The 23,507-nt window shown below is 37.0% G+C and overlaps 1 protein-coding gene across 2 annotated transcripts in view; it reads right to left on the bottom strand.

Moving 5' to 3' along the window:
* Positions 1 to 3,428: 3,428 nt before the first annotated feature.
* Positions 3,429 to 23,507, bottom strand: part of LOC109676824 (fatty acid desaturase 2-like protein FADS2B) — a 33,117-nt gene continuing 13,038 nt past the window's right edge. Inside the window, exons 3-12 of one of the 2 annotated variants that reach the window (XM_074045678.1) lie at positions 23,140 to 23,337; positions 21,729 to 21,830; positions 16,259 to 16,384; positions 13,662 to 13,722; positions 10,878 to 10,954; positions 10,587 to 10,684; positions 9,275 to 9,371; positions 6,467 to 6,546; positions 5,610 to 5,735; positions 3,429 to 4,282 (exon numbers count right to left, since the gene is read on the bottom strand). In XM_074045678.1, coding sequence (XP_073901779.1) covers positions 4,234 to 4,282; positions 5,610 to 5,735; positions 6,467 to 6,546; positions 9,275 to 9,371; positions 10,587 to 10,684; positions 10,878 to 10,954; positions 13,662 to 13,722; positions 16,259 to 16,384; positions 21,729 to 21,830; positions 23,140 to 23,337 — 1,014 coding nt within the window. In that variant the 3' untranslated portion in view covers positions 3,429 to 4,233. The remainder of the gene's footprint in view (positions 4,283 to 5,609; positions 5,736 to 6,466; positions 6,547 to 9,274; positions 9,372 to 10,586; positions 10,685 to 10,877; positions 10,955 to 13,661; positions 13,723 to 16,258; positions 16,385 to 21,728; positions 21,831 to 23,139; positions 23,338 to 23,507) is intronic. The other variant, XM_074045684.1, reaches the window with a different exon arrangement.

Below are 23,507 nucleotides of genomic sequence, written 5' to 3'. Positions count from 1 at the left end.
CTTGAGACTTGGATGCTGGTTTCAGGCGATTTTTGGTACAGTCACAAGAGACAGGTGACTTGTGGGTGTTACTTGTTGCAACAGGAGAAATCATTTCCTCATTTGTGATGCATAAGCTACTCATTTGGTGAAAGGTACCTTCATCATTATTTAAATGATTGAGTGTCTTTCTGTCTTGTGGGTCTGTGTGGCTCTATCATCCTTTTTGATGTTGGTGGATCTAGGATATGAGAAACACTAGTTATAGTAATAACCAGAATCAAAATGGGTGTTCCCCCAAAGACATCATCCCATTCACCTTCATTTGATTGTTACAACTATGCTATGATGCATATAGACAAGAAATGTTACGCACCACACCTATTTACAGAAGTGAAGATTGAGGTATGAAATATGTAAGTGAACTGGTCAAAGTCATTATAGGATAAAATTATGAGCTGAAATTAGAATCTAGGTTCATGACTTCTAATCCAGTTTCCTTTACTTAATGTCCAACTAAAAACTCAGACAAATTTTCATTATTTGATTTTGCCAACAAGAATGAAGCCTTAGAGGAAATAGGGTATTGAGGAAAACCTTACAAATACAAATATAGACATGAATTTTCCATGGATTGAATTCATATTATGCCATTGTAAAATCTGAATTTTTTCCGACTTATTTGTCCATATTTAATGCAGCGTGTATATTTCTGAAAGTTTCAATTTCAGCTTGAATCTCTTCAAGTGAAATTGCTCTGATCTGGATACTTTTTAAGGATTGGTAAGTGGAAGTTGGCTGAGAAGGATCCTTTCTAGGTTACTGTTGTGTCTATCATATGCTTCTCCCAAATTCCCTTTCCCCTCCACAGGCATTCTGTGGAACACACTGGCATTGAGGATTATTTCCATTTAATTAGCTCCTGGGAAGCTATCATAAATATTCAAAAGATGCCAACTGTCCATGTCTTTTAATGCCACTTAAATTATACTTTACTTTGGATTTCCTGGCATGGGAAATAATGATCATTGACTATAGAGTCAAATATTCCTAGATCTGAAGTTCTACTCCCTGAGTTCCTACTTGTGAAATCAGGCAAATTGCTCAGCCTCTGTAAGTTTCAGGTTTTTCATCTACATAATGAGGTTAATTACAGCTCCTGCCCAAAGGGGCTGTTATGAGAATTAAATGAAACAATGTCCATGAAGGGTGTAGCTCAGTACTTATTGCCTGGTAGATGTTCCTAACTATTAGTAAGATTTTTATACAGCAATTCCACTTCTGCGTATTTGTCTAAAAGAATTGAAGTTAAGATCGCAAAGAAATTATTAGCATCCTCTTCTTCATTGCAGCTATATTCACAACATCCAAGATGTGGAAACAACTTAAATTTTCATCAGTATAAAATGAATAAGAATTTGGTATGTTCCTACAATTGAATATTATTCAGCCTCAGGAAAACAAAATCCTGCAATAAGCAACAAAGTAAGTTAACTTTGAAAACATCACACAAATTAAAGAAGAATACAGAAGTGTTTCTTATATCTTCAATAAAATTTATTTCTATCTGATTGGAAAGAATTACACTAGAATTTTTGTAATCAGAAAAATCTTGGAATAAGAAAAATCTTAAATGGTGTAGCTATGGAGTAAATTTTAATTTGGTTAGTTGGTTGTAATCAATAAAATCATCATTTTCCTGACTTTGTGATCTTGGTTAATTTTATCTCTTACGCTGTGGTGACTGGTATTTGCACTTGGCGAAGGAATTGATTATATTTCTATCACTTGTTCAATATGCTCCACAGAGGTAGAGAACCAGAGTCTGTTTCTCTTGTAACTTCTCAGACCTTTGAGCACTGTTAGAATTTAGGTTGATTGATCTTGTAGGTCATCTTGTTTTTGCTCTTTTATTTTAAGACTGTGATCTATGAGCATGAAAGAGGGTAGCTTGATCAGTCCTGAGTCTTTAAATTGAACAATTCTTGAGAGTTCTTGAGAGTGACATTATAGCCCTATCTGAAAATCTTCATTGGCTTCCCATGGCTCTTGGAATAAGGACCATTAACTCCCCCACTTTGTGCCACTCTGGCCATTGCTCCCTCTGCATCAATCTCACTGGCATCTCTTTTGCCACAGTATATTTTCTTCTGATTCTAGGGCCTAAACCAGTCTAATACTCTCAAGCCCTCAATCCATCCTACAGGGTGAAGTTGCCACATACCTAGCGCCTTTTCTCCTTCATGACTCTCAATTTTTATTTTTATAGTCTTAGTTCCCTTATCATGCTACCACATGTTGATGAATCACTAGACAGGAAATTGTTTCGTTTGTATCTTTTTGTACACCATAGAAATACAAAGGATCATAGTGATTACTGTAATTATGCACCAACAAATTGGATAACCTATATGATATGGATAAATCTCTAGATAAATGCAATCTACCAAGATGAAGTCATGAAGAATAGAACATCTGAACAGTTAAATAAAAAATAAGGGATTAAAGCAGTAATTAAAACCTCCCAACAAAGGAAAACCAAGGACCAGAAGACTAGCAACTTTCTTGAACTGATTCTACATTCCCCGTACATAATCTACCTAAATCTAGTAGATGTCTTCAAAATTATACAGGAGCTAACTTTGTTTGGGGAGCTACAAAGTAGGCTAGTTTTGACATTGAGTGAGGAATTCTTTTGAGGTAATTAGGTTTGCCCAGGAACAAATTTTGTTGCTATTTCCCGTGATTGGGAAAACAAAGAGTGCTTGAGAATTTTTGGGAGTTGGACCAGTTAAAAGACAGAAAGCTGACCACTGTATCCACTCCCACTTGCAACCCTGAATTTGGTCAGGTGAAAGTTTCTACAGACCATTAGCAGGAGGAACAAGGCCTCTTGACACAATCATTACAAAGAATCACGAAGTCAACAGAGCTTTGCATTCTTTTCACTCCCTGTCCAAGTTCCTTATTTGATATTATTACCGTTTCAACATTTCCTGTTCCCAGACAACCAGCTCTTGCTTTCTTAGCCATGGGATACATATCTAATGCCCCAGGAGTTGTGGGTGATTTACTCTGTTGTTCACATTAAGAAACATTGTTCAATTAAGAAACAAAATGCCAGAGTGTTTTGCAGAGTTTGGAGAGAATAGATGCTTACCAGTAAAATTTCAGGCAACAAATAAACCAATAATGCTGATTTTCTTAGAATTGGGTAAAGAAGTCTTGCTGTTATCCTTTTCCTCCCTATAGCTAAAGTCAAGTTTTATCACACCCCACAGAATAGCTGAACAAAAGCACAGCAAAGAGGTCAGTATGGTACTGAGCATATCTGAGTAGATATGATCTCATTCATCTAGCACTGAAACCTTTGCAAGGGGAAAAACACTTTCAAGACATGCTTAATTTGGTGCAAAAGTTGAAAAAATGCTTTGACACAACCTACAGTCTCCATTATAGAAAATGAAGCTCTTTATTTCATCACGATAGCCCAATAAGGATGTCCAGTAGTTCTGCTCTGTTGAGTAGGGAGCAAGCAAAGACACCTTGTAATATAGAACTGCTTGACAGTTACCATTAAGACTGCATATAGGTAGTGTTTTAATGAGATTTTAATGAGATGATTATTTCTCCATATGGAAACACAGTGTATGTACACACTAATTACACACATGTAGGTATGATAATGAAAGTCTGACATAAATAGTGAAATCTTTGAAGATATTTTAATGTTAATTATAATCAATTTTTAAAGAAAAAGAAATTTGCATGTTTGAGAAGAAATAAGAAAAAATCTGTACTATAACAGTGATTTCTTTAAATAAATGATTCTTTTCAAAGAGCAATTGCACACTGTTTTCCAAAGTACTCCATCAGATGTCTCTCTTTGGCCCATTTCTTTCTATGTCCACTTCATCTGTAAAACTTTCACCTGATTCCTATACTTGTGCTCCTTGACTTACATGATCTGCTTAAAGTCTATTGATTGGACTAAGTTCAAGATCTTAGTGAAAAAATGAAAATAATAAACTCTCATTTCCTTTTGTCACCCTGGCCAAAGTCAACTTGTGTTTCTTCTGGTTCTTATTTGCAGAGAAGACTTTTAGGGACACAGTTCTCATGTGTCCTTGGGATTCACATTCCTGTCACACTCAGGTGTACCAAAGGTGCTAGTTAGTTTCCAGTAAAGCAGGAAAGAGCTTTTGCACAGCCACCAGCCCCCTTCAGAGATACAATTAAATGCATGGCTCTGTATCATTCATAGTAAGCATCCATCCATAGGGCTGCAGATTTCTTCAAGGCCCTGTGGGAGGAGTAAACAAAATCATCAGTCAGTGAAACTAATGGAAAACAAACTTCTCTTTGGAGTGTTTATTTGCTCCTCTGCATGGATCAGGACAATGTTACTTCCAGCTATACCTGATAAATGCCATTCTCTGTTGACTATGGGAGGGGATAAAATACATTGAAATGATTTGGTAGATGACTTCACCTTTATTTTATGGAAAATATTTTAGTTCTGTTTTAATTTTATTCTATTCTGTATCCATATATCTATATATCAACCCATTTTATATTTTATAAAGTGGAAGATTTTTTCCAAGGCTCTTGGTAGATAGCATTGAAGAAGAAAGATATGAGTACTGTCTACATGGAGTTCCTGATATAGATTGGGAGACATGTATTAAATAATTTATCACCCAATAAGTTAAGTATCATTGTGATAAAGGTCATTAATTAAGAAAACCAGGTGCTGGGAGAGCGTGTGATAGATTTGGTCATGGAGATCAATGAAAACCAACATGAGAAAAGGAGCTTGAGATGAGCCTTGGAGAGTGAATGGAAACTGAGAAGGCGATATGAGGTGAGAGAGACATTTGGAAGAATATTCACGCAGAAGGCAAAGAGATGAGATGGTCAAGAGCAGGGAGTTTTGTAGCAACAGAAAGTAAGCCAGATATCTGGAGGGCAGAGAGGTAAGAGATAATACAGAGTCTGAAGCTGGAATACTAGACAGGGATCCGATGAGATCAGGCCTAGCTTTGTTGACCTTATTCAAGATACTATTTTCCCACTGATTTTAAAAGAAAGAGAAAGTTATTAAACCCAGAACTCTGGTTGTTAATTTGATCAGCACAATGTCCTCCAGAAAAATGTGTGTGAATGGCTCAGGATGAGTTTGAATTTTCAGTTTTTGTAGGCCTCACTACTTGTGGCTAGTCACCCCAAACTGATTCGCACATTATATCCCACCAAGTCTTATAGACATGTAAGTTTGCAACAGTGGACTGGAAGATTTGATAGTCCCTTCCACCACTGAATTTCTGAAGCATGTAAGAAGTTCTGAAAATGACACAAATACAAATGATACATAGCCTTGGTTTCAGGAAACTTAAAATATGTAGAACAGGAAGACGTTTCTGCTAAGAAGTATGTAGACGGCAATAGGTAAATTGTACTTCTGTTTTCATTATTGTTGGAATTGTTCTCTGTATGTTTCTGTGCTTATGTTGAGATCACAAGTAGTTCTTAAATGGTTGTTGGATGAATGATTTACAAGCCAGTGAGTAGTCTGGAGACTGCCAGGATGGAAATTGAGAGTTGAGAGTCAAGAGAAATTATGTTATTACCTGACAATATCTCCAAATGCCTTCAACATGGGTTTACTCACATACTGTAACCCATGCTTGGCACACAGTGACTTCACCAGAGGTGACACCTTGTGATAATTATGGCGTGGCATTGTGGGGAACAAACTAGGGAAACAAACAGGAGATATGAAACTTAGACCTGAAAAAAAACCCAAGGGAACTTTATTTCCTGTATTACCAAATAAAATTACATCAGCAGTGCAAGTCTAACCTTAATCTTGCACAATCCTTCTTGGAAGGTCAGGTATCTTGCCAAAATACCCTCATCTTATCTTTTAACATTCCTGTGAGCCCTATGGGTAACAAATGTTTGTGAAATGCTATTAACATGTTTATTTTGGGGCAGGTCAAATGAAAGTATGGCTTATCTATCATTTTTAATTACTTAAGAAAGCTGGAGATCCTCTTTCCTTTGCCTTTGTCTCTTTCTCTTTTTGTAACTTTGGCTCTAAATTGCCATTAAATTTCAATAAAACTTGGTTACTCAAGTGGTGTGATTTCTCTTGGGGTTCAACAAACCAAATGTGTGCCTACAAGCACACATGCACACGCACACACATTCACTCACTCACCAATTTCTAATACTCAAATCTGAAAACTAAGCCACTGTTATAATTCCACAATTCCAGTCCATTTTCTCACAACTGTTACACCTCCTTCCTCTCTCTCTTCCCTCCTTAACCACTGATACTAATAGAAATATAGCAGCCTTTAGAGAATCCTAGTTCATGTTTTCCATTCTGAGATTCTAAGCTGAAAGGCTTTACACTAAACTACATTGGGGGCTGTTATTAGTGACTATCCTTGACCTATCAGGGACTGCTTCTATCACTCACTGGTGCTCAATTTGGAAGTTCAGATGCCCAGTGAACCAATCGTTGAAAAAGGACTGTTCAATATTACAGGTGGCCAAGACCTGCAAAAAAAAATTACATTAGATATAAATGAGATTAACTATTAAGCAAGAAAGTATTTATTTTTTATTTAGTCAACAATCAAGAAGTGCTTATTCAACTGAGGCCAATAGGAAAAGGGGACCAGGAACTAGAGAAAAGGTTAGATCAAAAAGAATTAACCTAGAAGGTAACACCCACGCACAGGAAATCAATGTGAGTCAATGCCCTGTATAGCTATCCTTATCTCAACCAACAAAAACCCTTGTTCCTTCCTATTATTGCTTATACTCTCTCTACAACAAAATTAGAAATAAGGGCAAAATAGTTTCTGCTGGGTATTGAGCGGGGGGGGGGAGGGGGCGGAGTGGGTGGTAAGGGAGGGGATGGGGGCAGGGGGGAGAAATGAGCCAAGCCTTGTATGCACATATGAATAATAAAAGAAAAATGAAAAAAAAAAAGAAGTGCTTATTAAGTACTTTGTGTGTGTGTGTGTGTGTGTGTGTGCCTAAGAAACTATGAGGAATATAAAAGATACACAGTCCAAGATCTCAAGGATCTTAACATTTAAAAAGACAATGAAGGGTCTGGGGGCATGGCTCAAGTGGTAAAATGCCAGTTTAGCAAGTTCGGCTCCCTGAGTTCAAACCCCAGTACCACCATCAACAAACAAAAGACAGTGAAGTACATACAAACAATAAATATGAAAGAGTGTGTAGGATTTGGAGAGGAAAAATCACTATCAATCCTTAGACACAGAAGACTAAGGCGTCATGAATAAGGACTTTGGAGGATGGAGGTGGTATTGTTAGATTATGGTGGAGATTATAGTGTCAGATTACCATTTTCATAGAATAGATTTGAAGGACTTCAAAGTGAGGAGAAAGGCCATTCAAAGATTTTTATCATGTATTAATCTTACCTATTTTGTTTTATACATTTTTTGAAAAAATATTATCCTGAGAGGGAAGTTCATAGATTTCACAGACTATCAAGATTAAAAATCCACATAAATGTCATTCTGTTCAATGCCTTTCTAAGGTTTAATTTTGCCTGTGGTTGCCATTTTGAATGTTAATATCTGTGGCTGCTTTATGTTAGTGTTATTCAAAGTGGAGTTCTGAGAATTTTGAGGTACTTAGGATATATTAATGGTATCTACAAGATCAAAACTTTTTCTTAATACTTCTAACACATTGTTTGCCTTTTTCATTCTCATTCTGCCATGTGTGTATGTGGAATTTCCCAGAATATCCTAAATCACTGTAATCTTAACATGAATTTGTTTTATTCTTATATTTTATAATTAATGAATATATGTACTAAAAGTTCTCAGTTTTATTTTCAAATGTAATAGATATTAATGGATATAACCTATATAAACAAAAGCTTTTTTGAGCTTTTCAATAACTTTTAAGAGTATAAAGTGTTTTCGTTGCTTTTAGTCATTGTAAGTTAGATGGAAGACATTCACAAGACAAGGTAGGTTGGTAGGTTAGTGGAGAGACTTTACTAACCTTCTATACTAGCTGTAAACATGATATGGTGATATATTATTTTAATTAAATTTCTTATTACAACTACATGCCAGAATCTTCACTAGGTAGGGTGAGTGGGAAAAAGATGACTAAGTGGTTCATGGCAGGGATGTTGCATGCAAGACAATGTGAAATATTTAAAAATTCCTTCCATAGCAAAATTACAGGGTCAAGAACCAACTAAAGTATTTGTAATATACATTACAATGTATATTAGTCTACAAAATCTACTAGTCTATAAAGATTTCTGAAACCCAGTAAGAAACATGTGAACCCTAGAGAGAATAGGAGACTATGAAATTCACCCAAAAAGAAATATAAGGATCCAATACTGGAGAAGTTTTTATACTAACTAATGATTAAATAAGTGTTAAGTGAAAACCAAAAGATAAAAAAGTGGTTCTTAAACAAAAAGTTTTATATTGCTTCTCTATATCCTTGTAGGGGGTCCTCTGAGTTTGGGCATGAACTTGGAGAAAAAGCAAGGTAATGACTGTATTTCCTTGTTATCATAGCACTGCTATTGGTAAGGACTATGGTTAATGAGGCAGGGGTGATCTGTATTGGTTATAACTTTTTTAAGCATTAATAATATGTTTGGAGAGCATTTCATGTCCAGAATGTCTTAACTATTTAATGAGTTGATTTTCATTGTCTTTACAGGTATTAAATTCTTCCTGCAGTTTTATGAGTCTCAGATTCACTTGAAAGGCTGTGTCATATAGGAAATTAGAACAGAGGTCAGCAAACCTTTTCTATAAAGTACTAGGCAGCAAATATTTTAATTCTTTCATAGATACTCAATTCTGCTGCTATAGCATGCAAGCAGTCATAGGTAATATGTAAATAAATGAACATGGTTGAATTCCAGTAAAACTTGATATACAAAAACAACAAATAGAGAGTAGGTTTGGCTCCTGGACTGTAGTTTACTCATGAATGGTTTAGAGAAAAGTTTCTATAATCATGGTACCTAGGTTAAAACCCTGCTTCTACCACTTATTAGTTGTGTGACTGTATATGAGTTACTGAAACTTTTCATGACTCAATTTTATCAACTTGTGAAGCTAAAAAAAATCATTGTGCTTATCTTGTGGAGTTACAAGTGAAGCACTTCATGGTGGACATATGTAGGTGAGTTACTGTTACATGAAGTAATCAGATTCTAAGTCAGTCTGATTGGAAGGACCCTCCCTTGAGACTCTACCATTACCTGAGTGCTGAGCCAGTCCCGATTCTCCTCTCCACTCATTTTCATTGGTATATGGCTCATCTGGGTAACATACCCAATCCAGGGGCTTTCAAGAAACCTTTTAGGGAATCAAAATAGGAAGTGATCACTCTTTATGCTGTTCTAGTTGCAGCCACTGGGCTTGCATAACCCTTGGCAGAGCTGGCCAAGCAGTAGAGGAAATGAAAGAGATTCCAAGGTCTCAGTAAAATTGCAGTCATTCCTTTTCCTTTTTGAATGTCTTTTATAGCTAGAGTCGACAAACAGGTACTTGGCCGTATGGTCTTCCATGCTGGAGCAGTGCCTCCAAAGAGTTCTATAGGTCTGGTGCAAAAGTAAAAGATATCACACTCTCTGAGGGCATATGAAAAGTGGGTGACAAGTTGGGCTTTGACATCAAATAGAGCTGGGTTCAAGTTCTGTCTTGGCACCAGCATTGGCCCTTACTTGTTCTATTACCATTGGCAAGTGATTTAATCTCTCTAAGCTTCAGTTTCCTTAGCAGAAAAGTGAAGACAATGCTATCTATATTATAGGGTTGTATGAGTAGTACATAAAATAAGATAATGCATGTGAAGCCCTTAATAAAATATCCCATGACTAATAACTGATTTTATCATTATAATTAGTTAGGAGTTAGCACAATAATGCAGCAGAATGAGGAAGGAATAAATTGGAAAGTAGGGGAGGGCTATGTAGGCAAAGTAATAGTTTGAAGTCATTTTAGTCTTGGGAACATACCTATTCAGAGAAAAACTTTAAAAAGTTCCTGTCCTGGGCTGAGCTTAATGGTTCATGCCTGTAATCTAAGATCTTTGGGAAGCAGAGGTAAGAGTATCTCAGTCTGAGGCGTGGGCAAAAATGTGAGACCCTATATGAAAAACAACTACAGTAAAAATGAATTGTGCATGTCTCAAGTGTTAAAGTGCCTGTCTTTAAAGTGCAAGCAAAAATCCCTGAGTTCAAGCCCTAGTACCACCAAAAAATTTCCAGTCCAATCATGATTTTTGGCAGGGCTTATGATGTCCAACTACAGTTTTAAAGGATTTGGGAATCAATTGAAATGACTTAATTGGGACTCCAAGAACGTGGGGGGAAAATAGAAATTGGGCAAATTCTTTTTGTGAAAAAAATGGTCGCATTCAACAATGTATTATTGCTTTTTCACATTTGCTTAGAAACATATCAGTTCAGGGAATGGGACGTGGTGTCATAATGCTGTGTTAATCATAAATAGCTCTGATAAAGAAATAAGAGAGCCTTGTGGGTTATGGAAATAAGAAAGTATTCTTACTTGACGAAAAATATGAGCAGCACAGTTCCAAAAATTCCATAGAAAGGACCAAATGTGATGAAATATCTAATGTAAAAGCTGCTGACCCAGGCAATGTCCTGCAGAGGAAAACATTTCAAAGTTAGATGTCCTGAACATATTGCATTTGTCTTTACTGGGCAGGGGCTCCTTCCTGTGCTGGCCAAATCTTACATCCTGCTCCTTGAGGAAGCTACATCTGGAGGGCACTAAGAACTTTCAGTTCCCCTCTTCTGTCTGGTCTGGTTTTAGACAGTGAGCCAAGTTACTCACCACCCAATACTTTCGAAGGTACATGACTTGCATGGATTGGAGGTTGAAATATATAGGCATGAGGAGGGGCAGCCCAACTGCAAAAGAACAAAAAGAGATGGCAAATAAGTGAGCAGAATGTGGCCGCAGTGCAAAGTAGCAGATTTCTACTTCTTTCCCATGCCTTTCCCACAATGTTGGCTCTGTGAAAGGCTACAAAATGGAAATTCACAACCCCATCCTGAACTCTGTTGGGCTTTCCAAGTCCCAGAGGCTGAAATAGAAGTTTGGTCAGTAGTTCTGAGTTCTCTCAAAGCAGCTAGCAAAATTTTGAAGATTTGAGTCTTTTTTTTCTTTTGTTTGTGGTACTGGGGCTTGAACTCAGGGCCTACACTTTGAGCCACTCCACCAGCCCTTTTTTGTGAAGGTTCTCAAACTGTGATCCTCCTGATCTCTGCCTCTTGTGTAGCTATGATTATAAGTGCGATTCACTGGCACCTGGCTTGAGCCATTTTTGAAGAGGGCACCCCCCAAAATGTTCTGCTGTGAGTTTTCAATGCTTTTCCAGGTACTGGAGTCTTTTAACACCCTCAAATCCTTGGGAATGTGTTCTTTTACAAGTTGTTGGTATGGCAAGAGTAAGGAAAATGTATTCATTTTCATTTCCTGGCCAGAGAGTTATTTACCTGTTTCACTTCAAACATCCAAAAGGCTTCTGAGAGCATGACATAGACTCAGGGAGATTCTTTGGTTTTGGATAAAGGCTCTCTCCTTGAAAAAACTTTAGTCAGGATCCTCTGAGCCTTCTTCTCAGCTAAGTCTCAAAGTTGGCTAATGAGGACTACAAACTCTCAAAACAAATGATGATCCACCCCTATGCTAAAAATCTTGATGCAAACACTAGCATAGTTTCTAACAGCTCAACAGCACATCTCTGGGATGTTCCCAGCCTACTTCAAGTTCCTGTGTAAGAAAGCTGAATAATGCCATGGCAAAATAATTAACTTTTTTTCCAGCCAAAACCTGACTATAAGACCCTGACCTCCCTTTTCTTAGAGCATTTAATTTAAAAAACTTATTGTTGCAAATACTTTCTCTCTTCCTTTGAGATTTATCTTCTAAAACCCAGATAACTGAGGGCCATTCCTTTGAAATGTTATCATGAGGGATGATAGAGCCCCAGTCTCACAGTTTCTGAAGGAGGATCACACCTAATACAAATCAGTGCCAGTTAGCAGGCGCAGGTGGCCTAACCTAATCATTTAACCTTCCAAAGGCTTTAGTATTTTTCTTTAGGATTCCCAGACATTGCAAAGCCTCTCTCTACAGTGTGTTTCAAAAGAGTAATGTTCAGTTTATATTGAAATTTCTCTTTCTTACTGCAGTGGCTTGAACACAATTTGTCTGGCCATCTTTAATGAATGTCTGTCTCTGTTTTACTGTGAAAGTTTGTACCCAAGATGCTACTGGCATTGAAAGTGAAAGGACACACTAAAATAGCTTTTAAGTGGGGAGAGAGGAGAATATGGTTTCTGAGGTGGGCATTCTGCAGTGAATTCACACTATTCACTTATTCCTTATAAGCTAAGGGGATATTATACCATTACAGAGAAAGGAGGGAAAATAAAGTTCAGAAAATAAACTTGTTCTTGTGCAACTTCATATACAATTTGGCTAGGGTCAGTTATCTTTCAAAATGGAGTACCAAGAGATTAGTTAGTGATGGGTATAGCACAGGGAGGCTGAATCCAGTTCTGGAAGGGATAGCAGTGATGGTTGGTGAATTTCAAAAACTTTACCCAGTGATTATCCTCCATAGGGATGTCACAGGTGGCCACTAGTAGCTAACATGTGGGCAAATGAGATCTTCTGCAACAGGGTTTCTGAACCTCAGCACTTCTTAGAATTTGGAGCTAATTATTTTTTTAATGAAGGGCCAATCTCCAGACATCATAGAAATTTTAGCAGCACCTTTGCCTTCCACCTACTGGAGTCCAACAAAGAATCTCCTCCCCTCTCCCATTGTGATAAGCAAAACTGTCTCCAGATTTTGTCAAATGTCTCCAGGGGAGAAGGATTATCCCTGGTTGAGAATCACAGGTCCATAGCCAATGTTTGCTTCCCTCCCTGATTTTGTTTCCCAAATGTGCAAGTATGGTTTAGATGAGCAAATTTGCAGATTTACTTGGAAACTTTATTTTTAGGTTATTAGGAATTTGATTTTGGTTAAGAGTGAAGGCTTTTTGTGTATGATGTTTTTTTATTGATGTCAGAATTACTCAGCTAAACCGATTTGCTTTCAATCTTGACCAACATGTCCACGTGGATATGCATGCATGTATGTATTCTACAGTTGTGGGTAGGTCATGGGAATAGCACACTTTCTTTAACATAGTAGTTCTACTGGTGACTTTTATTCTGGAGTCTAATTTGTCTGGTATCACACTATAAATGTTTCAGTATTATTTTCCCACCTCTCTTCCCCCCCACACAAATATCACTCTTAGTTTTTCTTGGAATTTTTTAGTCTTTCCAAGATGAGAGTCTAGGACACAGGACCTCTGATAAACATTCTGCCTTCCCATCTTCTTTCTCCTCTGCCTAATACCTAGTGTGATGAGATGACTGTTGAAAAACAGCTTGCTTTCCTATTTTCCTTTTCAAATTTTCATCCCAGTGAGTCTGAAATAAGACCTACTGCTTTTCTCAAGATATGAGCTGATTTCCGTGAAAGGATTCTAATCACACCTCTGGATTGACAAGTGCTTGCATTAAAGATAAGGGAAGTGGCTCTGAGAGACTCACCCATGTAGAAGTACAGGTGCTGCTTTTCATAGTCAATGTATTTGATTTTCTTCTTGCCATACTGAATGGAGAGAGAATGAAACTAAAATAAGAGACAATACTTCTGGTCAACATGCTCACAGATGGGTGTCCATGTGTGTGTGTGCTTGTGTGTAAAATTCTGTGGAAGGAGCCATCTGATCAGTGTTCATTGGCTGTCAAACCTAAGAACAGGGATGGGAGCAAATATTGTGCTTTAATTAAAGGTGGGCATCTTTTTTCTTTAACTAAATGAGGGCAAATCTTACACAGATGGATTTTTCATTTTACTACAGGGATTTTGATCACTTTGAAAAAATTCTAATGGAAATTACTTTGAGATTTATTCAAGTATAATTGTAACTGAAAGGAACATTTCTGATGAGCTTTTCACCTCTAACATTTAGGATTCTGCTTGAAACTCAGGTTCCATTGCCATTATTTTATCCAATGAATATTCAATAAATGGTCATGTGATAAAGGATACTGATACGGTCTTTCTTGTCTTTCCCAACTTTCCTCTTTTGTGTTTTTATCATAGATCTTATAGTGTGAATTCTAAAAAACGATAGTATAGACATAGATATAAGGAGAGATTATAACACATGTCATATATCATTATTCATCATCTAGATTATTAGATTCTACTCACTACTGAGAATTTGATTCATTTCCTAAGCTTCCCCTTGTTTATTTGTCCTGTGCCTAGGACACAATGACAGCAACTGTTTTGAGAGGATGCGTAGAAATAATGACCATATCTCTCTAGCACCTACCAGTATCTTCATAAATACTTATTTGAGGTTTGAACGAATGAATGATGATTCATATCCATTCTATATCCTTCTCTATATTCTCTCAGTTACAACACTATAGGAGGTGTTAGACTGTTATTTTCTCTATTTGCTATCTTCCTTCTTACATGTAGATTTCTTCCTTTATTTAGATAATATAGTTAGTCCCTCCTTTTATTGTCATAAATAGGAGTAACATGGTGATGAAATAATGATAACTATTTTAAGTTGCTCCTAAGCCTCCAAACTCTAAGTAGTGAGAAAAAGGAAGGACTGTTGAGTATTACCCTGAAGAAGGATATTAAATCTTGCAGGATATGAGCACAGGATATAGAAGACTTAGCTAATGCTTGTTAAGAAATTGGTGTTTAATATAGTAGAAAGACTGTTGGGAAAGAGGGAAGAACTAATCAGAAATGCTTTGGATATGGAACTGTAGATTTCAGAGTTTAAGTCATACAGTTCAGTAGCTTTAAAATTGTAGTATCTAAAACTCTGAGAATAGGCCTGGCTCAGCTGCAGAAGTTGGAGAGGTGTCTTCTGCATTTATGAAGAGGCATCATGTGTACTGAGCATGTGGAAGCACATCTGGAGAGAGTCAGGCTGCTTCAACACTTTGAGTGAGACAAATTCCTCTTGTCCTGGGGTAGGTGGGGACCATTAGAGAAATCAACATATCACAACTTTAGTTATGAGGACATCAGGGAAGTCCAACTTGTTTGATGAGCTATTGTCAAAAGCAACTAATCTGTGATAACATCAACAATTTTTAAAGAAAAATTAAAAGCAAGAGATTTTGTTTTCTAATAAAGAGTGTGAATTCTCCCAAAGATGGAAAAACCTGTTTTCAAAATTTGTACCATTTTTGTTTTATATACCAGGTAGGTTCAGGCAACAATTGACAAAGAGACTATCTTATTTTTAACACTTCTAAGTTTTTCTAGAAGAAGATAGCAATATCATCTGAAGCAGCCTATTCTCAGGATCCAGCATTTCCCCTTGAGGAGAAATAACCTTTTGTGGTGGCAGTTACGTAACCTCTTTTAAGGAACACTCCTACAAAATTTGGTAATTTAAATAGTTCTTTACATGGCAGGTTTAAGCTGAGGTTTTTGAAAAAAATCAACAGCTGATAAATTCTAGACATGAGTTTTCCCTTCTTTTTTCCACTAAGAAGTCTAAATTAGAGGTGGAATCTCTAAGTGTCTTACAAAGCCTTTTTCCTGTGTGGTTTATATAAAGTAAATTCACCAAAGTGAACATGAGTAGATGTAATAGCATAGTCTCTTCCAACTGAGCTAGTATTGGTTGAAATAACTGGATTTTTAGGTGTTGGTGCTCTAGTGCTTATTAAATGCACTGACTTATCTTCTCTTGTGAAGGTCTTCCCATATCTTTGCTAAAATTCATAAAGTTCATGCTGCCTCAGTCATCTGATTCCACTTTATGACATTGGTTTGTGTTACTTCAGTGATAATGATAAATGCTGGGAAGGGACCTGCCTGGCAATGAGATTGTGCAAGTGATGATATGGGTTATCACATCTGCTGTGGGAAGCTAAACTGAATAACCTTTACTGTCATACAGTTATGATGCCAAATATTCTTCTATTCTTACAACCCCAGATTTAGTTATTTCAACTATATTCTGGACCTAAAGAAAGGTGAGATGCTCTCAGGTTGTGAAGCCAGGACTTTCAATTTGATTTTTCCAAGAGTAAGATGAAAGCCTTCCCAGGAATCCTTTAAGAATAGTTCCTCTTGTTCCCTGGGATAGATAAAATACCTTGACAGGTTGTGAATCCCCCAGCAGAAAAAGTGGGCCCACGTCAATATCTGGGTCTTTGGGGTAGATGTTTGGCTTTACATGATGTTGGAAGTGTCGGTAATTCCACCAATTGGCTGACAGGCCCTAAGGAGAAGAGAGAGTTTATTCGCTAATACAATTCCCTCCTGAAATACCCCTCACTAATGGAGTTTTCTGGATGCATCCTCAAAGTCAAAATAAGATGTTTGAGTTTCTCCAATCCACCTTCACTAACAAAATGAAGTAACAGAATGACTCACTGGAAAAAAAAACAACAACTCTTTCTCTTAAAGCTTATGAAGAAGTAATTCTCTGATTCAGGGACACAACTTGAGGCTAAAACAACTCCTGATAATGAAAACATAATAACCTACTAAAATGAAATGCTTTTCCATCTTTCTCTTATTTGGCTCTCATTTAAAAAATTCTGAAAGTAGGTGGGACAGGGAGTGTTATTTCCATTTTACACATAAAGAAGCCTCAGCTCCAAGACTTTAATTAATTCTGGGAAAAAGAGTGGCCCCAAGTATCCTACTTCCATGAGTATTTCAAAGAATCATGGATCTGAAGTGATCTCCTTAGGGGACTTGGCTCAGATCATTGCTAGTTCCAGCTTCAATGCTCTTATATAAAAATTAAATGAGAATGAAAATATTTTAGCTGGTGCCAAGCTTGAATCATCCCTAATTAGTTTGCTGATAATTTTCTCTCTTACTGAAAGTCTGAAGATTATAACAGAGCAGACGATTTAGAGGCATAACAACCTAGTTTTATATGCTAGATATTTATGTGCTGCTGTGAGGTTTTGGCAACTCAATCATCCTCTTTGTGGTGGAATTCTACTTCCACTAAAATGCAGTATAATGACATTTACCACTATGGGTAGCTCAAAGAGATGAGAAATGTGTATGTAAAATATTGGCACACTGCAATACTGTTTCCCCTGATTTATGTTAATCATTTATAGAAGAACAAGCAGCAGTAGTAGTTTTTACTATTTATTTTTCATCTCTTTATAACTAGGCTAACACGTCCTGGGTCTATATGGCTCAGTAGAATAGCCATTAACTACATGTGGCCAGTTGAAAGATTTTGAAGATTCAGTATAATAAAAGGAATACAAATATACTTCTAATCGTTTTTACATTGGTTACATGTTGAAATGATAATAGTTTGAATATATATGGTGTAATAAATTTACCTTTTAAATGTAACTATTTGAAAATTTAAAATGATAGGTGTCATTTGAATATGGTTTGCATTTTATTTCTGTCAGAGAATGGTGGTCTAGCTAGTATATTAGAAGTAGATGAGTGTGTTTTGAAATCTGTATGCATCAGCCCTGAATTTCCATACTCTTTCTGAGGCTTTGCTAAGGAATTTAGCAACTCCCTACTCACTTCCAACCAAAAGGAGTGAAAGGTAGAATTCTCTTCTCACACCCCCTAACACAATTCTAGAAAATCTCTCCATCCAGCCTAGGTCTGTCTCTGAAAATCATGACTGGTTGGGCAATCACTTTCCCACTTTTGAACATCTTGTGGTATCTCAGACTCTACATATCCAAAATTGAATTCATCAGTCTTTAGTCCACATTTTGGGGCTCATTAGACTCTGTACTTTTCCTGTGAAATTCCATATGACTCATTCTTAAGATTGTGCATTCGCTCATTTATTCACCTACACATTATTTATTTTGAAGTATGTCCCATGTGTGAGATGCTGAGCAAGGCATTTGTGATAGCAAGGTAAACATGTTAAAATGGAGTTCCCACACTAGCAAACATATAATCCAGAGGAATTAGTAGACAACTAAACAAGGACTGCGTGATAAGAACTGATTATCTCTTTTAATTAAGTCCTTCAAGATAACATGTTGGTTTCTTCCACCAGCTGACTATATTCTTGTAGCCAATGACTATCTAAGGTAATTGGTACTATGGGAGCCAGATTTTGATTCACATTGGGGCAGGGAGCAGATCTTAACAGACCTAGGCTCTGGTTCTTAGAACAGTGGCCAGGGTAACAATGGGTGTGATCTAAATAACCACCTCCACTTGGAAGTCACTCTTACCAGAGACAGAGGAGAGAGTACTTCACAAGCAAAAGAATATTATCAGCCTCATGCTTGACTGCTCTTGACACATTTGTATAAAGGTACCATCCTGACTCATTCCTCATTTCCAAGTTAGGTTCTTTTTCAGTGCAGAAGAAAGATTACAGGATATAGACCATAACCAACTTGAATTTAAATCCCCACTTGGCTATCTAATAGGTATGTGACTTTGGTAATTTTCTCATCTGCAAAATGGATAATGTTACTGAAAAAATTATAGGAAATACCATGCTTGACACTCCCTCTCCTTTGTCATCAAATGTTTTTGGAAGACGGAATAAGAAGGTCTTAATTTACAATATTCTGCTCCATTGTCCCGATAATGACATTTGACATTTGATTCTTATTTATTGTTTTGGTGAGATTGGAGTTTGGAGTTTGAACTCGGGGCTTCACACTCTCAAAGCAGGTGCTCTACCAGTTGAGGCACACCTCCAGTCCATTTTGCTCTAGAGGTAGAGTTTTGTGAACTATTTGTCTGGGCTTGCTTTGAACCACAGTCCTCCTGATCTTAGGCTTCTAAGTAGCTAAGATTTCAGGTGTGAGCCACTGCCGCCTACCTGATTCTTACTGTTTTAAAATGTGCATGCTGAGTAGCTTGAAAAATATGCTATGTGGAAGAGTTCACTTCGATTTTATTACAGACTGATATTTCTTATTTGAAATGTTTAGAACCAGAAGTATTTGGAATTTCGATTTTGGAATATTTGCCTATATACAATGAGCTATCCTATAGACACAACATTTAAATAATTTTTTTCATGAAACAAGGTTTTGTTGTGTGAAATTTTCTACTGTGGCATCATGTCAGTGCTCAGAAATACTTGGATTAAGTTGGGGGTATTCAGCATGCATTACATTAAGCCCAAAATGAAGGTAAATGTTTCATGATTTACTTTTAGAAGGGCTCTTTTATAGTGGATTCACTTCAAAGACCAGAATGCATTTATCTTTGCACAGCTAGTGAATGAAAATCCTGAGTAATATCAATATCTGTGCCTTTTTTGGGGTGGGGAGGAAGAATTGATGTTAAGTCAAGTTTTGAAGTTTAAAATTGTGATGCATGCAAAAGGCGGGGATGTTGCTACTTATAATTTTCTTTGTCATCTCCCTTCCACCCACTTTTCCTCCCCACAGGTAATTTTCTCTTCTGCACATAGTTGAAGCCTATATTCATCTTGTTCATGAATCACTGACTTTGCTAGCACAAAGGCAAAGTACACTGGTTTGCTTTTAGAGCCATTTTCCATTTTCTCCTTCTGTTCACAAACCATCAACATTATATTAATTTCAACTAGCTCAAAATTGTGGAGACACAGTATAGAAAGAGCTCTGTACAGATTTAGACAGTGGGAAACCATTGACTTTTAAAAGTGCTAGCAAGGGTGGGGCTGTTTGGAGATATTCCACAGAGGCACGAAATCAACTGCCAGTTACCTCTAGGTCACATGAGTCTTACCTTTCTTCTGACTTCTCAGCACAGCAGAGGGAAAACAAGCAGGTTCATAACCTGAATCTCACAGTGACTAAGGAAATGTTGCTGCTTTTATTTTGTGATAGTTCTATGTGAATTCAGAAACACATCATCATTCCAGCACTGGTGATGATGGAATTGTGTGCCTATAAGAATTTTCTGATTAAATGAAACTTGCCAGATCAATTGCCAATTTATGATTCATCCTAACCCTTTAAAGATATCTTTAATATGAATCCAAAACCCAACTCTATGTTCTTTAAGATACTTATTCTTCAATCTTATCACTGGGAGAAACAATAGATTAGAGTAGGTGATTCCTTGCAAGTCAATGTGGCTGTCTGGGATTTATGATCAACTTCCCTATCTTCTTAATACCATCATGATTAAACATTTTTCTGGGCCCTCATTTTATTATTAAAAATTTTTCCCTAATATTAGTAATGTCTAACAATGTCTAAGCACTTTTGGGGACTTTATTAGGCATGACACACGTGTATTTCAGATAATCCTAACTATATTGATCCAAGTTGAAGCCATAATAAATTTTCATTTTGCAAGTGAAGAAAGTGAAATTTGAACACATTAAATAACTTCTCCAAAGTGACCCAGCCAATAAATAACTGAGTTCCCATAGAAGGATGCTCTATGATTAGATCAGCAGTTTTCAGTACTTGGTTTCAAGTTAGTATCACCTGCAGAGATTTCAAAAACATGCTAACATCTAGACCTCACTACAAATGGATTTCATTAGAACATTTGCAATGGTGTCTAGGCATGAGTGTTTTTAAAAAGTTTTTCAGATGTCTCAAATGATAGCCAGAATTAAGAAACACTGCTTCAAAGTCAGCACTATTAGACACCGTGCTATGAATTTTTCTACTTAGTTTATGAACATTGGCTTAACCCTTTGAAGAACCAGCTCAGTTGAAAAGAAAGAATGCTGTAATCCTACCTCATGAGAACTGCATGAGACAACAGCCTGAAGGAGATAGTTCCGTGCCCAATACTTGGCAAGCAGTCATCTAATGTGAGTGACCACCTGCCCACTCTTATCATTTGCTGGCCATGTTTATGGCTTGCTGCTGTATGTGGGCTTGGCTCCAGGATTTTCTTCACCCTCTTATTAGCTAGCTACTTCCAAGATGCTATAGGCTGGAAAACCAGATAGTAGGTTTTTTTTTTTTTAATAATATAAAGGACCACCATGTTAACTAAGAACAAACAAGCTCTAAGTCAGTGCTCATGGACTTTTCCTAAGAGGAACTGACTTGAGTGCAAGGATTTGGTTTAGTGAAAGGCTTGCTTTTTTCAGAAGTCTAAGTTTTACAACCCTCTTCTTGAACAGAGCTTTCTGGCCTTCCCTGATTAGTCTTTCTCTTTTTCTTCACTTTTTTCTATTTTCCTACATCTTTTCCTTTATTTCCTCAGCTTTATCCTTCCAGGATTAATCAGGCCTGCTGGATTTCCCTAGATCCTGGCAAAAAAAAATGTTCACATTACTTTAAAAAAAATTCCCATTCTAATGTTATCTTCATTTGTAAAGACACAAATCTTCTTTTGTGAGGTGGTTCCTTAGGACAAAGGGTTCCAAGGATTGGGCCAAATTGTCTGTCAGATTAATGGAAAATATAAGAGCCTGTTGAATAAAAATAAATGTTTTCCTCATAAAATTAAAAAATCAAACATATATTTTGTAATGTGGTATTACAGATTAGTAGGTATAATGCACATTATTAGTATGTTCACATTTTATCTGTGAGGCATCATGAACAGTTTTTACTGATATGATTGCCCATTCAAGCAGGGACTCCCTATCTTATGGAATGACACTCAAGAATCCCTATCACATCCTGTACCTTGAGATGACACATCACGAATTTCTGCATCAGGTGGTTCCACTTGGACTTCTTAAACATGGAAAGGTGTCCCACATCATGCTGCAAAAAAGAACTCTGAGCCTAGGAGAGAGAAAGTGGTTAGAGAAGTTGGGAAGTCACAAGGAAATCATCAAGCCCATGTGATGTAGACTTGTGAGCCTATTGGAGAAGAATACTGGGGGATTTTCTCTGACCTCAATCTAAATTTGGTTTCTGTTTCCCACATGTCATCTCCTTTCTAACACCCATCCCTTCATCAGGTGGATTTTCTCAGCCTTGAATTCTCTCTTTGCCATTGTCAAAATCTCCCAATGTGGAGTGGAAAGACCACAGATTGTGGAATCAGACAGATTTCGGCTCTTCATCACCGTAGGCAAGTCACTCAGTAGCTCTGACCTTCAGTTATTTATCTGATGCACAGGAACAATAATACCTGATGAACTGGGCTGTTTTCTAATTGACATAGTGTAAAGTACTTAGCTTATGCTCAGCACCCAGCAAATATTTCTCTCTCTTCGTGTCCCAAATCTGTTTTCCAAAGAATAAACCAAGTTTGTTTTTCAAGGAAAAAATATTGACATAAAAATTCTGACATACATTACTTTATTCTGAAAAAGTTCTGGAATCTGGAAACACATTGCTGTTAATTTTCTATAAGACCTTCTCCAATTGTTCCTGTAAGAATGAAATGCCCCTTTCTACTCCAACAGAACATGCTTGTTCTTCTTGGCATTTGTCTTATTCTTCCTTGCACTACATGTAGCTGAATGGCTTCTCCCTTCCTGAATGTCTCCTTTCTCACGGACAGGGACCATGTGAATTTCCTTCCTATCCATAGCACTGTCTTGTTCCAAGATTCAAATTGTATTCAACAAGGATTTATTAAATGCCCTGCTAGGAGCCAGTTGTTTGTCATTTTCAAAGGAACTCATATGTTCTTATTCTCTTATAACAAAATGTAGTCTTTGCCCTTGAAGAATTTATGGTCTAGTGCATTGAAAAATGTTGGTGGGTTAATAAATGAAAGATAAAGATGAATGTTATGTGGTCAAGGACAGGTTTTAGTTGCTGAAATTGTGGGGATAAGACAGTGTGAACAGTACAGAGCAAGAGTCATTAATTAAACCTTTACCATATGCCAGATCCAGTGCTGGATGATTTACACATTAGCTTGTTTAGTGCTTTTCAGAATCATTGCATGTTCATTATCAACCTCATTCTGTAGATAAGAGAACTGGGGTCAAGAGAAGTTCAGTAACTTGTAGATACTTTGATAAGTAGTTTGCCAAGAAGTGTCAGGCAGCTAGCTGCTGACATCAATCTAGGGAGGGAAGAAATATCTCCAGGCCACTTCCTGAAGCTACTGCCTGGGTTTAGGATACTTGCTTACCTGAGAAACTGTGAGAAGAAAAGAAATGAATATTGTAACAGTCCAACCATTGCCAAAATGAAGCAGTATTAGCCATGCTAGAACTTCCAAAATCAATATCTGAGCAAGGTGGATGAAGAAGAACCCCATGTTGGCACTGAACATGTTCATAGCCTTCAACGTCCTGTGCAGTTCTTGGAAATCTGCCACCAACTGTGGCTGTGAAATAAATATTAAAGGGAGCAATTAGTTCCTCTGCGATAAGTGAACAGAAGTAATACTTTATTACTTTAGTAATAAAATTATTTTACTAATAGAATTTTATTAGTATGAACACACATTTAATTGTGAAGAACAAATGAAATATTTCCCTTTTTTTGTGGTACTGG

Source organism: Castor canadensis, chromosome 1 (genome assembly GCF_047511655.1).
Source record: "Castor canadensis chromosome 1, mCasCan1.hap1v2, whole genome shotgun sequence".
Classification (NCBI taxonomy): domain Eukaryota; kingdom Metazoa; phylum Chordata; class Mammalia; order Rodentia; family Castoridae; genus Castor; species Castor canadensis.
This window is presented reverse-complemented; position numbering and strand designations above follow the sequence as displayed.